Below are 16634 nucleotides of genomic sequence, written 5' to 3'. Positions count from 1 at the left end.
GAAAGATCATGAGTCTGTCCAGTGTCGACAATGAAATGATGTCCTGGGTAAATAGTCCACAGAATCTGCTCTGCCCTCTTCGAAAAAATAAGTCAAAAGTTGGTCCAATTGCAGGTGTTTCTGAAGCTTCTGGAACTCTCTTTTCCTCTACATATGTTTGCTTGTACCAACAGTGTTCTGTGAGTGTGGCAGACAAACTCATGCAGGCTTAGATACTGACAGATGTTTTCACATCAACAGCCCACACAGAGGACGCAAAGAAATGAGGCATTGGGACAACTGAGCTGGCCTAGCAACAATAAAGACACACAGGCCATGAAGCAAAGACACAGTGGGCAGTAAGAGATAGAGCCCTGTGCCTTTTGGAGAAGCAAGCCAGTCGCAGATGGGCAGAGGATTACAAGATTACATTGTGTGACAAAGCCTCTGCATTCCCGCAGGAGCTTGATAGGTCTAAGGCCAGATGGGATCATTTGTCTTACCCCATGACCCAGACTGTGGAATGCAACCAACACATTTTCCTGCTGGCTTCAGGCCAAATCATCTCTTGCTTCTCCCATGTCTACTAGTGTGCGTCTTTCACAGGCTGGTTCTAAATCAAAGCAGGCAGACACATGAGTACTAATGAGGTATTCCAGGATACCTCACATTTCCATATATTCACAAGACAAAAGTAGATTTGGTAGCATATGACCCAAAACAAATGATGTGGCCTCTCTGTTAGATGTCTTCGGAATTTGCCAGAAGGTTTGAAATGATGTTTTGCTTAACAGTGGCCAATGAGAAATTAATACTAGTCAGTCCATTTGAGAATTTCAAGAACCCTGGTAACAAAACTCAGTTTAAACCCCTGGTGTGATTCATTTTAAAATTTGGTAATAGAGAGTCAATAGAAAACTGTGAATATAGAATTTTCATATTGTAAAGTTTTGCAGGTCAAGAAGGAACTATAGGGTCAGGAAGTCTTCTGTCTGTGGGTGGCTCCTACTAATAGAAAATGAAGTCTACTGCACAAGCCTTGGCTTCTTTCTGAAGGTGGCTCTCAGACAGTAGAAATCAAGCTCATGACAGTTCATCAGAAAGGCAAAGAAACTCTCAACAAACTCTAAGGGACTGACAGACAACACTGAAAAGGCTGCAGGTGACATCCCACGCTTATGCATCTGAAGTCTGATTATGGGTAAGTTGGCAATGCTCCCCAAATTGATCGATAGGTTGAATTCCTGTTAAATTTCCACCTTGCTCCTCTGTAGAACTGACATATTGATCCTAAAATTCATATGTAAATTCAAAGGAACCAGAACAGTCAAAACAATCCTGAAAAAGAACAAAGCTGGAGGACTCACATTTCTCAATTTTAAAACTTCCTAAAGAGCTACAATAATCAAAACAGTGTGGTACTGGCATAAGAATGAGTATATAGACCAATGGGATAGAACAGAGATTCCAGAAAACCTCTTCTCACATTTATGGGCTTTCCATTAGATTTTTAACAAAAGATATGAAGAAGATTCAATGGGGGTGAGAATTAGCCTTTTCCATAAATGGTGCTTGGACAACTGGATATCCACATGCAGAAGAATACAGTTTGACCCCCTCATCCTATCTCATTAAAAAAAAAAAAAAAAAAAAAAAAACTAACTCAAATGAATCCAAAGCTACAACTACAATTTTAGAAAAAAAAGTCACCAACCTTTTAATTCTTAGATTTGATACGCTAAAGCACAAGCAACAAAATTTATCAAAGAAATAAAGTAGATTTTCTCAGACTAAAAACTTTTTTAAACAAAGGACACCATCAAGAAAGTAAAACAAACAAAAACTCATAGGAGAAAACACTTTCAAATCATATACAGTAAAGAACATTAATCTCAAATATATAAGAATTATCACAACTCAATAATAAAAATAAAATAACAATTAAAAATGAGAAAATTATGTAAATAAATATTTCTGCAAAGATAGCCAAAACATGCAATGGAAAGATCCTCAACATCATTAGCCATCAGGGAAACGCAGAAGTAAACCACAATAAGATACCTCTGCACACCCGCCTGCGTGGCTATAATAGAAAAGACAGATGTGATAAGGTTGTGGAAAAGCTGGACCCCTCATTCACTGCTGGTGGGAAATAAAGTGGTCCTGGAAGAAGAATGGTGTTTTTGCTCATGATTTACAGACTTGGAAGATGGCACTAAATGTCCAAGCAAGTCTGTAGATCATGAGCAAAATCATCATCCTTCTTCTGGGACCACTGTTAGCTTGATAAACTTCCTGGCTAAAATCATGAAGCCACATAAATAAAGAGAAATTCTCAAGCTGTGGTTAGAAAATTTGTACTCAACCATATTATAAATTTGTCATGACTCCAACATAATTGTGAGAAAAAAGGAAGTTTTAAAACTTTTATTTCTAGGAGAGAATATTTAAGTATTTGCATATTAGCTATATTAATATTAGTATTTAATAGTTTCATCTCACTAAATTGACCTAATTATATTCTTAGGGTTTATTTCAACCTTTCTTCCCCTCAAAGCTCAATTATACCATAGAGTTCATTCTGAGCTCTTCACAGTAACTCACATTCTCCCGTCTTGTTGTCTAAATTCCAGCAACTGGACTCTACACCAATGCTCAAGAGAATTGACCCTGGCACAGACCAATGATAATACAAAAACATTCGTGGGTTGCATATTAATTACACGTAGTGATTACATTTCATGGGTACATGTGTGGTTTATTGAAGATTTTTCTCTATTTTCATTTTTTTTCTGAAAAGTTGACTTGTGTATTTCTCTGAAAGAGTAGAACAGGACATTAAGTTAGCTGGTTTCCCCTTTCAAGTAATGACTCTGGTCTCTCACCTGACCATCCAGGGAGGCAACGGCAATGGCCCGTAGTGGGGTGGCAGCCATCTGCATGACTGCAGTCACAGCGCTCAGCACAGTTTAGTCCATATGTGCCATCCTACACAGAAGATAGTACCAAAGACAGCAATGAGAACCTGGAGGCAACAGGGTAGTCATTTCAGATACAGTACCCTGCTCCCCTACACCTCTCAGGGGTACATATTACAGTCACCTCTTCCCAGGTCTTAAACTGTTCAAACTGGCTGATAACTGACATAATGGTTGGGACAGATGGATGATAAAACCAAATTTACAATATGTTGGTGTGCATATATGCAATATATGTAAATATACTGGTTAATTTTAAAAAACATCATAAGTCACGACTCATAAAAATATATTTTTGTTCCTAAAAAAATTTTTAGAACATAGTTCGGGGTTCCCTATAATGCATTCATTTCTTTAGTAGAAAAGGAGAACCCTGGCCCACATAAATAAGCTCTAACATTAAAAATAATTACTGTTCTAATTGCATTACATTTATTTCCCTAAGTTGTCAGTGAAATACAAGGTATTAAAAAAAACATAGAAAAATGAAAATCTTTTGTTACTTTTTTGTAATATCCTCCTTTCCAATAAAAAGTTGAAACCACATGAAATATTCTGATTTAAACTTCTAAGTATGTGCTGGCACACCCTCCTCCTCTTCCCCTCGCAGACGGTTAGGTTTGTACATGTGTGTCAGAGTGGGCAGCCCAACAGAGATGAGACTCTTGGTGGACATGATTATTTCATTATGGGTGAAAAATGGAAAGCTCTGCATTTGCAGAGAAAACCTTACTCTTTCACTTCAGATTCTGGGAGTTGAGGGAAGGTGCTACAAACCTCCCCATACCATCCAGGCACTAAGGAAAACAGGGGGCATGCACTATCACCAGAGGGGCACGAGAACCAGCATGAACAGACATTGGGTATTAGATGGCATAATCATTTGTTTAAAACTGGTTAAAGTAGTAAAACCGATTAAGCCCTTTTTTAGGCCCCACTAATATTTGATAAAAGTTACACAAGATTTAACTCTACCATGTTATGAACCACTAAATCATCAGCCTTCTTTGATTTACTACTCATCTAACATACAAAAAAAAAAAAAAAAAAAAAAAAAAAAAAAGGACAAGGTTGTGCCTGGGGCTTTGCTTTGTCCACAAACCAACAGGGAGTGAAGGGTGACCTTCCAGTCTGTTTCCAAGTACTGATAATGTGTTTATTGGTCTGAGAGTCAGCAAAGCTAACTTAACTCTGTCCTGGGGGTTTGCAGGACATGGAAAAGCCCAGGGTGGGAATCCTCTCTACTCTGGGAAATGGATTGGACTTAATGAGGAGGAAGCCTAGAGAGAGAGAGAAGAGCCTCCATGGAAGTCCCTTCTGGAGGGGCCCAGTTCAAGGGGTCACATTGTTATCTTGTCATCTGATGATGTCCTGGAGGCAGAGAACACACATCACTGAGAGAATGCTTAATGGCTCAGGAGAAAAGAATCGTGACAGGAAGAAGGAGTGATGGAAGTGAGGGAAAGGAATCAGCCAAGTGCTTTGGAAAGAAAGAAATCGGCAGGGTACTTCAGAATACACTTCCCACCTGCACCCTCTGTCAGCCAGGGTGGATATAATTTCTAATGATGCACATCTCCAAAGTAGGTCAAGGAAATGGAATGGAGAGAGTGTTAAACGTGGAAAATCTTAGGAGATTCTTGCAACTACAGATATTTACATTAAACGATGCCTTTTCAAAGCCTTCTTTCATCACTTCAATGAGCATTTCTGTGACACCAATCACCACCCCTTTTCAGTTCCCGGGTCACTTCTCACCCCAAAGGCTAGGGGATTTCCATTATAATGCAAACAAAATATTTGGAGAATGACAAGCATACACTGGGTGTTTGACCAGTGCTGCTAACTGGCTGCCACTACAAGATGAGTGTTTTAAGAAACAGAGAAAATTATTTGAGTAGGGGCAGGGAAGCAGGGTGGAGAAAAGGGGAAAGAAGGAAGAAGTCTCACATAACCTACCTAACCGATTGCTGCGCCTACCCCTTTTCCAATCCTATGTCCATTTTGAATGCAAACACCTCAATTCTTCTAATAATTACTGAAGTTCGGTTCACATTCAGCCTATTTAAATCAGGAAAACTGCAGAAAGAAGCCAACCCTCTGGCATCAGCCTCTCCCAGGAGTTCCCAGGCAGAGCCAGCCTACCTGACAGGGAAGTTCACATTTCTCTCCGTGCCATCCAGGTGCACACGTGCAGGTCCCATCCAGGGTGTTACAGGCTCCCCCGTTGAGACACTGGCATGTTAAGTTACAGCCAAAGCCCCAGGTGCCACTGGGACAGCGGATGGAGCAGTCCACCCCGTGCCAGCCTGCACAACAAGAATGCCGGAGCAATGAGGGAACAAAGGCAGCAGGGACTTGTGGTGAGCCTTTCCAAGCCAAGTTTCCCTCCAGAAACGTCTTGGAGATGCACCACAATGCCTCTCTGCCCCAGCCCCAGCAGCACAGAGCCTTGGCTCTGCCACAGAAGTCCTCCATCAGAAACAAACAAAAGGTACCCGAGGACCCAAACAGCCATGTGTGCCGTGTGGCTTGTCAAGCATGCCAATGCTGAGGAGCACCACTGAGCAACTGGAGAAGAGCACAGGAGTGGAGCACCTTTGACATGCAGTGATGCACGCTGTGGAAGGCTGAGTTCCATTCAGATCAGAAAATTTATGGGTGAAGAGGAACGTCTGTACTTGAAAAAAACAGCCCCATCTTTGAAGCAGGATCCCTTTAACCATGGACAATGTGTATCCAAGATCCTGGCTGCATCTACGGATGGACACGTTCTGGGCCTCACATAGAATCTGTGCTTGGCCGCATTTCTTGTCATGACTCCAGGTCAGTCAATTTCGGGACACAGACACACGTCTGCTTGTTTACTCTTGCCCAAAGCAGAGACTCACAGACTTTTAAAGCTGGCAGCAACTTCAGAGACCATCTAATGTGAGCCTCTTTTCATTGACTCATGAAGGCTTTAGAGCCCACATGGGATGAGGGGCTTGCTGAGGTCAGGCACTGAATTTTGATGCAGCTACAGCTAGAACCCTATCAAGATTTCTATCCTATGACTTCAGATGATAACAGGATCCGTATCAAATAAAAGACTCATCCACCCACTCTTACCTGCCTTGCAAGTACAAGACCCATCCACAGGAGAACAGGCAGCATCATTCTTACAGCCACAGCGAGAGGAACAGTTTATCCCATAGGTACCCTGACGGCATGGGGTGGAGCAGTCACCTCCCTAGACAGGCACAAATAGCAAAAGGCAGGCAATTTTGCTGACTGAAATCAGGACAACACAAATAAACAAAAGTATATCATGGTGATGCTAATTATGCTTCCTTTCTAATTTTAACACATCATATTTTTTAAAAGTTGCTATAATGCCACCACTGTATAAATTTTAGAGATTCATGGGTAATACTAGTGGGGCTATGCCTAAGATAGAATAGTAAATGGGATCCGAAAACCTGCTGCCTTCATGAGATTTGCCTTCAGAGCAGAACTAAAAAATAAACCTTTGTCCTTGGTCAGACAAGTCGATATATAAAAGCAAATTGTAGCTGTAAAATTACAACCAATAAATATACAAGCATAAATATGAACTATATATTAGTTCCCAATGCTTCCTAGACATCCTTGTATAATATGTAATGTTAGTAGTGGGTGAAACAATGCAATGGAACACACTCAGCCAGCAGTGCAATTCGATTTATCTGAAAGCATTAAACACAGAATTGGCTTACTACCAAAGGTGACTGGAGGGCGTATCTTTAAAAAAAAAAAAAGGAGGGATTCTTAAGGCTAATTTAAGGGCTCAGCCAAATAACTGGGACATAGATTAGCAAACCCTAAAAAGATCTTTTCAGTTCTGTGACTGTATGACCTGCCAGTTCTATGTTAGCTCAGGAATATCATTAACATTTTTCACAGTCTCATGTTACCTTCTTTAAAATGGGAGGAAATCATTCCAAACAACATGTTTTCCTTTAAAACAAAGATTCCTAACCTATAGGTAGGAAACCTGAGAAACTTTAGGCAAAATTATGTTGTGTTGGCATACAGGTATATTTGTAGGGTCTTGGTTCCCAAAGGAACCTAAAAACTATGTGCAACTAACTAAAGAGTGTAAATACATAATAAATGATAACTTGATGTATGATGTATTTTCAAATTTCATTGAATTAAAAGAATAACTGTCATCAATAATAACTAGCCTACTTGGAAGAGTAACTTCTTTGTGGTCTATAAAAGGAGAGCAAAATAATTACTTGAGGAACAATTACAATACATCATACTTCCTGGTATATTCTTATATTAAATATTAATCACACGTTGCGAGTTTTGCCAGCTTTCCCATCATCATTCCAAGGTCATTACTTATGTCTCTGTTCATACTTTATCCTTATTCTCTTCTTATTCATGATGTGAATGACTGGAGCACATCCACTGTACTTTACAGCAGGTCATACAAATCATGTTGTTGATATGCTCCACATCTCTCTTCTCCTGCCTCCAGAGCCCAAGTCACTCACTTTGAATCCTGGGGCACAGGTGCACTTTCCAGTCACACTGTCACAGTCAGCCCCATTTTGGCAGCTGCAGATTTGTTGGCAAGCTTCCCCGTAGAATCCAGGAGAGCATGTCTCATTACAGTAGAGTCCCGACCAGCCGGGCTTGCAGGCACACTCTCCAGACATGGGGTGACAGCTGAGAGACGTGGATGAAAGAAACAAGTCACTCTGGGGTAAACATGACACCCAAGGCCCATGCAAATGTTACTTTAGCCATGATCACTAAATGATGTATGGGTAATTCCATGCACACTAATTTAAACTTCATTCCCAGGCTTGTGTGATGTAATTAATTGGCTGAAACCTAATTGATACTGCAGAAATGTGTGAAATCAGCATCATGCTCTAGAAGAATGACTATTATAACTCCATCCATTTGTCTGAAATTCTTTCTTAAATCAAAGGCACTAATTCAATAAGGAGCTATCTCTATGGGAAACACTAAAGGACCCCATCCCAATGACAATATCTCATCAGTTAACCAGTGTGAAGTCCAAGAAGTTGTGCCCTGGTGAATCTGTTTTTCCTCTCAGCTCCCTCTACCTGGCAGCAGAGCAGCTGTTGCTACCTGAAACAGCAGCCACATTGCCAGGCCAAGTGGCCAGCTGCTGCTCCAGAGCAAATGGACACATCAGCTGTGCTACGATGCACATGGAAGTGAGCTGACACAATAGGGCACTCTGTGGCACACTGTACCAAAAACATGTGCTCCCCCCACAGGAAAAGCTAAACAGTCAAACTAGCTCTGTGGACAACTGGAAGCCTGTTCAAAGATGATCTTCCTCCCCCAACAGAGCTCAAGCCTTTCCCTTAACTAGGACAAACAACAAAGTCCCCTGTGGCATCTGGACATTTGCTAAATGACCTCTCATCACAGGATTGCTCATAGACGTTCTACTCTTGGAAAGAATGATGGCCTAGGAGGGCTGAAGACTGAAGATGTAGTTCCACTTCTCACACTGCCTCAGTAACCCAGGGAAGGCACATAACCTCTCCTGGCCTAATGACCTCTTCTGTCAAGTGAGGGTCTCAGCCACACCCCATAATCTCATGTTCCACTTTTAGTTTTTTCCCTTCTCCTTTTCCTCCTCCTTCTTCAGAAAAAGCCTATAGTTTGGATGGTTTCATCCTAAATTTCAGAAATTTATTTAAATTCCCATTTAGACCTCCTCGCAACTGAAGGCCCACAGGCATAAACCTTGGCATCCACCATAAACATCCTCACAAAATGTGGCCTAAAGAAACATTCAAATTCAATTCTATAATCGAGATGCTTTTTTGGGAGTAGAAAAGAAATGCATCACTGGGACTTTACCATTCCAACTCCAAAATGGATTTTGAATCTGTCCTTATCTCTTCATCTTTACTGTCACTATCCTACTCCATGCCAGTGCCAGACCTCCCAAATCCGGATCAGCCCAGCACCCTTTCTCCTTTCTGCACACAGGCTCATCTCCTAAAGAGTAAAACAACATTCGCCTGAAAACGCTTCAAGGTTTCACTCAGAACGAGATTCATATGGTTTAATACAGCCAGTGTGACTATTTAATTATTGTTTTAACCAGGACATTCTAAAGAGTGAATAGCCAGCTCACCTTTACACCCCATCCTGTGAAAACAGATACATGGTCCACTAAATATAGCCCACAACACTCAGCATCAGGCCACTGTCTTTTCTCCACCTCTCCTTTCAACACTGTTCCCTCTTTATTACTATGTCTGGCCACACTGGATTTCTTTTAGTTTGTAAAAGCATCAAGTATTATCAATTTAAGGGCCTTCCTTGGGCGAGTCCATTTTGCTGGAAGGCAATGTCCTTACTCTTTGCCTATCTCTCTCCATCTTGTCCTTCCAGTCTCAGTTTAAACAACTCTTTTTCAGAGAGGTCTTCTCCAATCAACACCATCCCCACCCCAAATATTTATTAGGTCTCTGTGGTTCTTCTCTTTCATTGCACCCTGATCTTCCTCTTCCTTTTCACAATTTGTAGCCCTATGTTTACTTTTACATCTTCCTCTCCCTCTGTGAGGGCAAGAGTTCAGTCTATTTTGCTCCCCGTCCTCGTCATACCATAAAGTCTGAGTGAATAAATGAAAATGACAGTTGATGTGTAACAGATCTGACTCCAGAGCTAACTTTCAAACATGGATCTGCTTCTCCCTGACATCTCTGCCATTGAGCAATGCTAAGTAACATCAACATATCTGTATATAAAGGCAGGACTTCCCCTAAACTTAGTATTAAAAGGAATCAACACTAATTGCAGAACACACTCACCGCTGCGATGTCTGTGATGATACTGTATGTGAATGCAAAGATGAGCAGCTAGTATTTATGGAGCACTGAACGGGTGTCACCCGCTAAACACTCCATATGCGTTATTTAATTCCGTCCTCATAACTGAAATAAGAACTTGGGAATAAAAGGAGAGAAAGAGAGACTGGGTCTCAACGGAAGTGTCCATGAACCACTGAAATGCAGACAGGACCTATAAACAACTGCAGATTCTGAGTGACAGCTCTTGTAATATGAGGGCAATCTGCAAAACTAGGGAAAACCAGTGTGAAATTGTGTAGGTCTGCCCTGGCCTCACCTCTAAACCAGCCCCTAGCAACTTTCCCTCTATAAATATGAATACTCACACCAACGGGTTGCAGTCCTTCCCCCTAGAGATGGCCTGCATTCTCCCTTGAATGTGTATTCCTTGCATTACCCCAAAGGCTTCTCTTGAGATTGCTCCCATTCTCCCTTAAATGTGTATCTACTTGCCTAAATAAAGCTCTGTCTATGCTTTTGACTGGACCACGTTGAAAGTCTCTCCTGTCAGGAATGCCAAGAGTCCCATTGGCCCTGAGTCAAGTTCCTCCTTCTTTCCAGGAACTCCTTGGACACTCCTTCAGAGATATCTTTTCTCTCGGGACATAAGCATCCTAAAGTGGTATGCATGATCCCATTTTATAAACAAGAAAACAGAGGCCTAGAAAGTGTAAGATTTGTTCAGTCTCAAATTTAAATCAGGTTTGTCTGTTTTTGTACCAAAGAAAATAAGTTCACTATCAGCCTGCAAGGGGAACTGGATATGAAAGAAAATACCTAAAATTCAGGCTTTTGCACAGATAAGAGGTCATCAGACCATGTAAGCAAACACAAACAAATTTAAATTTACTTCAATAAGGCCCTACATTTGAGAGAAGGAACAGAAAATATTTCAAGTGATGGATTAGGTAGTTTACCTTACACTATAAAAAAGGGCAATTTACACTCATGATATAGACATAAGTATTAAACAAAATAGATAATCTGGGGACAGAGAATTGAACTGAGAGGCAGACAGAGAAATTGATATTCAATGCCCCCCAGTGAGTAGTAATGCAGCACACTGGTTCTCAGATTGATTGACACCAAAATTAGTATTCTGCAATTTGTAATTAGATGTAGGAAGCCAGAGCACTTTGGAGGCATTTGATGTGTTCTCATGCAGGCAGCTTAATTGGTAATGAGATTTACGTGTTTATGTAGGAGCAGCAGATTGGAGGTTGAAGGGTGATATACTCAATATCTGTTTTCCATTTAAAGAACAGATTGCTTCGTGTATATAAAAATAGGATTATACACATAGGGGAATATTTGTCATTTCATATACATATAACTTAATACACATTTTCTAGTAATTTTTCAATTTAATAGCTAAATTATAGCAAGAGTCCTAGACTGCATAATACTGGCTAAAACAGAATGAGTCATCGAACTTCCTTTAATTCACTTCCTTAGATGTTATTAATGCTCAAAGGCAATGGCAATTAGGTGGCATTTACTAAGAGGCACATCCTGATTGCCAATGGCTATGAAATGTCCTTATTAACAAGAGATAATATACATATCCCACAAGGAATTTGATTAAATATCAAATTTTATTTTATTGTTCAAAATCATTTCCACCATAAAAGTCAGTTTTATGTTGAAAAGTCACAGTGAAAAATCTTTATGTTCAAATAATAGTGCTAAACTTCAAAGTAGCAATATTAGTCATAAATACATTCAAAGTCATTTCAATTTTATAAATGATTGCAAAACAAAAATAGTTACAAATTTTTTGTAACTCCTCCCATCAAGAAGTGGAGCATACTGAACTTGGACTTGCTTTGTCTTATAAATAAACATTAGCAAACATGACGCAACCAGAGGCTTGAAATATGTTTGCATGTTGGCACTTGCCCTGTTTAGTGCTGTTTTTAGAAGCCAGTCATGATGCAGAAAAGCCCAAGCTAGCCTATTAGATGCTGGAGATGTGTGGATCAGTCACTGCCATCATCCAGCCAAATGCCAGATATGCGAGTGAGAATATCCAGGACCAATCAGCCTCCAGTCAACCTGCCAGCTAAACACAAGTGGGACCAGCAGAAGAGCCACTAAGCTGAGCCCAATCCAAATGGTCAATCAAAAAATCATCACCTACTAAACAAATGTTGTTTTGTGCTACTAAGTTTAGGGAGTTTGTTTTTTTATGATGCAGAAAAAGCTCATCAATACAAACCCCTACCCAAATATATGGCCACGATATGCGTCAATATGTACATTCACAGATCTCAAAATTTACGTGAAGACAATGTAAACCATTAACTTAAATTGCATTAGTTATCTTATTAATTATAATGAAAGGTTTTAGGACAAATATATATCATGAATTATGTAACAGCACAGATCTACTTGCTTAAGTGGTAAGTGAACAAGTTAGATTTTCAATTAAAACAAGAATTCCATGCCTTTTGGTTTGAAGGGACTTTGTGTTTCCAAGAATTTTAAAAGGAAGTTCAAGACATAAGAACTAAAGGGGGATTGAGATACAACTCTGTGGTATGAGTGCTTGCCTAACACAGTGTGAGGTATTGTGTTCAATCCCAAACCATAAGAAAAAGAATTAATGAATAGTCAAGATATAAGAATTAATGAATGGCTCCAAATGTGAGTTCAAAAAGAATCATATAATCAATATTCAATGTGTTTTAGTAGACATTTGTAGAAGCTAATCTTTAAAAATACCTTTCATGATTTAGGGACATAATAGACGTTTTAAATCTTCTGACTATTTGATATACATTATTAGACAGATGTTCATGTTATTTGATCTATGTGATTGTAGACAATCTCATGCACTTTGTTAAAGCATACATACTTAGTTACACATGACCTGTGTTACAGTTATCACAAGATTGGCATCAAATAACTCTCCACCTGCATCTTGCCAAGATCAATAATCTCACGGCATCGACTTCTCTTGTAGTAGAGCTCTTCCTTTCTACAGGTTGATTGTTCTATTTGCTTCAGCTGCATCTATATACAGTGAAGCACACTGGAGAATGCTCTTGGCTATTGCTACATGATACTTACCTCTCATTGCAACAAATCTTGTACTGCAGAAAGGAAGGCAAACTTGTGACTTGTCTCTAATCCTATCAGCTCCTTAAATATTAGAGTTGGAAAACAAAACCCTGCAGAGATTATTCCCTTTTACCCTCCTAAATGTTATTCTAACCCTGTCATGTAAAGAATGGCAACATTTTCCAATGAACAAAACCAAAAGTTGACTAAAGTGGCTTAAAAGTTACTTGAATCACATTAAAAATACAATTGATATGTCCCATTTAAATATATTACAAACACACACACACACACACACACATACAAGGTTTATTTTTTGTTTTTGTTTTTGTTTTGTTTGTTTTTGTTTTCTTGGTTCCTGACAATGAATTAAAGAAGAGACCATCCACATATTTCTGTTTACTTTTAACTTCAGTGCATTTGGGATTTGATGCAGCCATGAGTTATCTTCAGGAGTATAAATGAAGCAACATCTGTGCTGAATGCAAATAAAAGTAATTCTAGAAACATCTGAACTTCTATATAATGTACTATATTCTTGTCAAATGCAGCTTTTCCATAAGTCTGCAAACAAGGCCCAGAATTCTAAGTTATGTGTTTTTGGTCCTCAGAGGAGGGGAAAAAAGAGAGCTGGTGGGAAGATATTTTCAGGGGCAGACAAGGTACAGTAGGGTGGGTGGGTTTGTGGTTTCCTGTTCTCAAATTCTTCAAGAGATTTTTGAGCTAACAGACCCCTGTGGGTTCTGTGTCAAAGTAATCAATTCTGGAAAGGTATTTCCCATGTGACAACCACATGTGAAGCACTAGCACAAAACCTCAACCTGCCCACTTCCTCTCTGTAGCCCCTTTTGCATGCACAGATTTGTTGTCAAGTAAAACAAGTTGCACTGACAATCGTTTTATGATCTTTTACATACTAACCTTGGCAGAAGCCCTTGTCTCTCCACTGAATCTTTGCTTCTAAGGGCATGTCACAGAATCCTTCTCTTAGGGAACAGTTTTACTAATCTCAGCAAATTTAATTTTTGCCAGTGGCCGTTAATAGAGAGAAGAATTTAATGTCTACCAATGATCATTTAACAATTTTAGCATTTCTGACATGGGCCATCAATCACTAAGTGAAAAAGTTCTCCTTGGACTTGTTAATTCCTGCCCAGGACAGCTCAGAGGCAGGAAGGGTCTTAGGGTGCCAAATTCTCTGTCAATCCCTGTTTCCAAATCCTGGACATCAAATCTAAAACTTTGAGAGGACACGTTCTTCCAGGGGCAGCCAACACTCACCTGTGAGTGTTGTCCAGATGGCAGGGGCATTGCTTGTCACATTTGATGCCATAGAGCCCCTCTGGACACAGGCGCGCCTCACAGAGCTCACCAGCAAAGCCAGCTTCACAGAGGCATGCACCACTCACGTGGTAACACTTCCCTCCATTGATGCACCGGCAGGTCTCAGCACAGCGTACCCCGTAGGTTCCAACAGGACACTCGTCCTGGCACCTATCAAGTAAGAACCAGGGACAGTAGATAGATAGTCAGGTGCCAGGTGAAAACAGAAGAGTCGGCTCAACGGGCGCAGCAGCACACCGCTGTAATCCCAGTGACTTCGGAGTCTAAGGCAGAAGGATTCCAAGTTCAAGGCCAGCCTCAGCAACTGAGTGAGACCCTGCCTCAAAATAAAAATTTTAAAATACACTGGGAATGTAGTGGTACAGTACCTCTGGGTTTGATTCTGTAGTACTGGGGTCAGTGGGGGTCAGGGGATGTCCATTCAAAATGACTTTATAATGTCAAATCGAAATTGCTTTTTAAACTGCATATTATATAGTGATTCTCCCATTATAGGTAGAAAAGCATTGAGGTGAATTATTCTGGCCACACAGTAGTAACAGCAGTATGACTCTTGAAGGAAGAAATAAAACAAAAACAAAATAAAATGATGAGCTCAGAACTTCAGGTTTCACACTTAATGCTTGCCAAAGGCATACACAGCACTTTAGTAGGTACCAAGAAAAGGAGAAAAGAAATCCCCCAAACATTAGTCCCAGTTCATATCATAATTAGGAAATGTAAAAGCATGTTGCCCCCATTCCCAAGAAAAAGAACAACTTGGAGGCAAATTTGATGGTAAATTTTAATTCTCTTGCCTTTCCATGTGGAAAAAATAAGAAATTAATTTTTAATCTGAACCATGTCTCTACTCTCTTCAAAGCTGAAACACTGCTTCTCATTTAGAAAGCTATGTAACTAGTGAGTAAGCCTTTTTTAGGTTTGGGGAATTCTGAGCTACTGAAATCAGGTGTCTTCTATTCCAACCTGGGAAGCCCAGCCAAGAGATCATAGGGAGGCTTGGAGTTTTCTAACACAATATTTTTGGCAAGTGGGATATTGTCCTTTGTTATGATGAAGGTCTGCCAAATGGCAAGGAAAAATATCAGACCTCAAAACTTTTACTTCATTGTTTTTTAAAAAATGGCATTAGAATTCCTTTCCAGTGGAAGGACATGCTGTAGGTAAGGTGAGTGAGGTGGGAAGCTGAGTAGCTGGAGGAAATCATGACAGAAAAGAAAAAAATTATCCATCACTGCTCCACAGAGAGTGCCAACGGCTCTTGGGTTAGCCAAGTTTCCTTTTGGCGAGGTGAGGTGACGGCGATGGGCCTCTCCACAGCAGAAGGAGAGCTTTCTGCCAATGGAGAGGGAGGGAGACAGGGTTTCGTCTAGCTGAGCATTCACCACAAGGAGGGTACACTTTGTCTCAGCAGTCACATTCCATGTGGCTCTCAAGTCATGCCAGACCTGGAGTCAAAAATGTAGGTCAGCATTGTATTTTTTAGATAATGCGAGCAACAGGGCATGATAACAAATTAAAGAATGCTGAAAAGAATCAGCAAAGAAACATTCTCAAAACAGCCTTTCTACAGGGTTTTGCGTATTCTGAACAGGGTATGATGACCACTGGAACCACAGTTCTCAGTGCAGAGGACAAATCTTGGGAATTCTCTGGTTACCTCTTGCTCTAGCCTATATTGAAAGTGATGGAGACAAGGAAAAGAGCCTCCTCCTGTGAGTTTGGCTTTGTCAGATCTAGACATCTTCAGGTACATCTGACAGAAGTTAAAGTCTTCAATCCTACATCCTTACAGAAGTTTTGGAGAAATTGGGCTAACACTTAGCATACAATCCAATGTATGCTTTAGAGTTACACATGAGTACATGTATTTTTAGACCAGAGTTGTTTTTGTTTTTGTTTTCTTATACTGGGGATTGAACCCAGGGTGCTCAACCGCTGAACCATATCCGCAGTCCTTTTTATTTTTTACCTAAAGACAGGGTCTCCCTGAGTTGCTAAGGGCCTCACTAAATTGCTGAGGCTGGCTTTGAACTTGCCATCCTCCTGTCTCTGTCTCCCAAGCCGCTGGGATTACAGGAATGTGCCACTGCACCAGGCTAGACCAGCATATTTTCAAAAGGTTCTCATTATTTTTAACCTGTTAAGAAATTTTAATAAGCCGAGTCGTCTAGTTTATTCCTTAAAGATATAAACTTCAAAGAAAGGAATACTGGGGTTCAGTGCTGTGACCCCATCATGGCTTCTACTGAAAGCTGGCAAAAACAACTTGACAACCTGTTGGTTTGGATTTCCTTGCAAGTCAGTAACAAAAGGAGAAAGATAAACAATGTGAAATAATATTGCTTTCTCTTTCTTACATGGATTTGAAAACAATCCAAAATATTAA

At 40.2% G+C, this 16634-nt stretch overlaps 1 protein-coding gene across 3 annotated transcripts in view; it reads right to left on the bottom strand.

Moving 5' to 3' along the window:
- Nucleotides 1-16634, bottom strand: part of MEGF10 (multiple EGF like domains 10) — a 168846-nt gene that overhangs the window by 34429 nt on the left and 117783 nt on the right. For all 3 annotated transcript variants that reach the window (XM_079144349.1, XM_079144348.1, XM_079144350.1), the window contains 5 exons: nt 14183-14395; nt 7484-7658; nt 6069-6189; nt 5103-5266; nt 2865-2967 (listed from right to left, as the gene is read on the bottom strand). In XM_079144349.1, the coding sequence (XP_079000475.1) occupies nt 2865-2967; nt 5103-5266; nt 6069-6189; nt 7484-7658; nt 14183-14395 (776 nt within the window). The remainder of the gene's footprint in view (nt 1-2864; nt 2968-5102; nt 5267-6068; nt 6190-7483; nt 7659-14182; nt 14396-16634) is intronic.

The sequence above is a fragment of the Sciurus vulgaris genome (assembly GCF_902686455.1).
Source record: "Sciurus vulgaris genome assembly, chromosome: 6".
NCBI classification, from domain to species: Eukaryota; Metazoa; Chordata; class Mammalia; order Rodentia; family Sciuridae; genus Sciurus; species Sciurus vulgaris.
The sequence above is the reverse complement of the archived record's forward strand: the minus strand, read 5'-3'. Positions and strand labels throughout refer to the sequence as shown.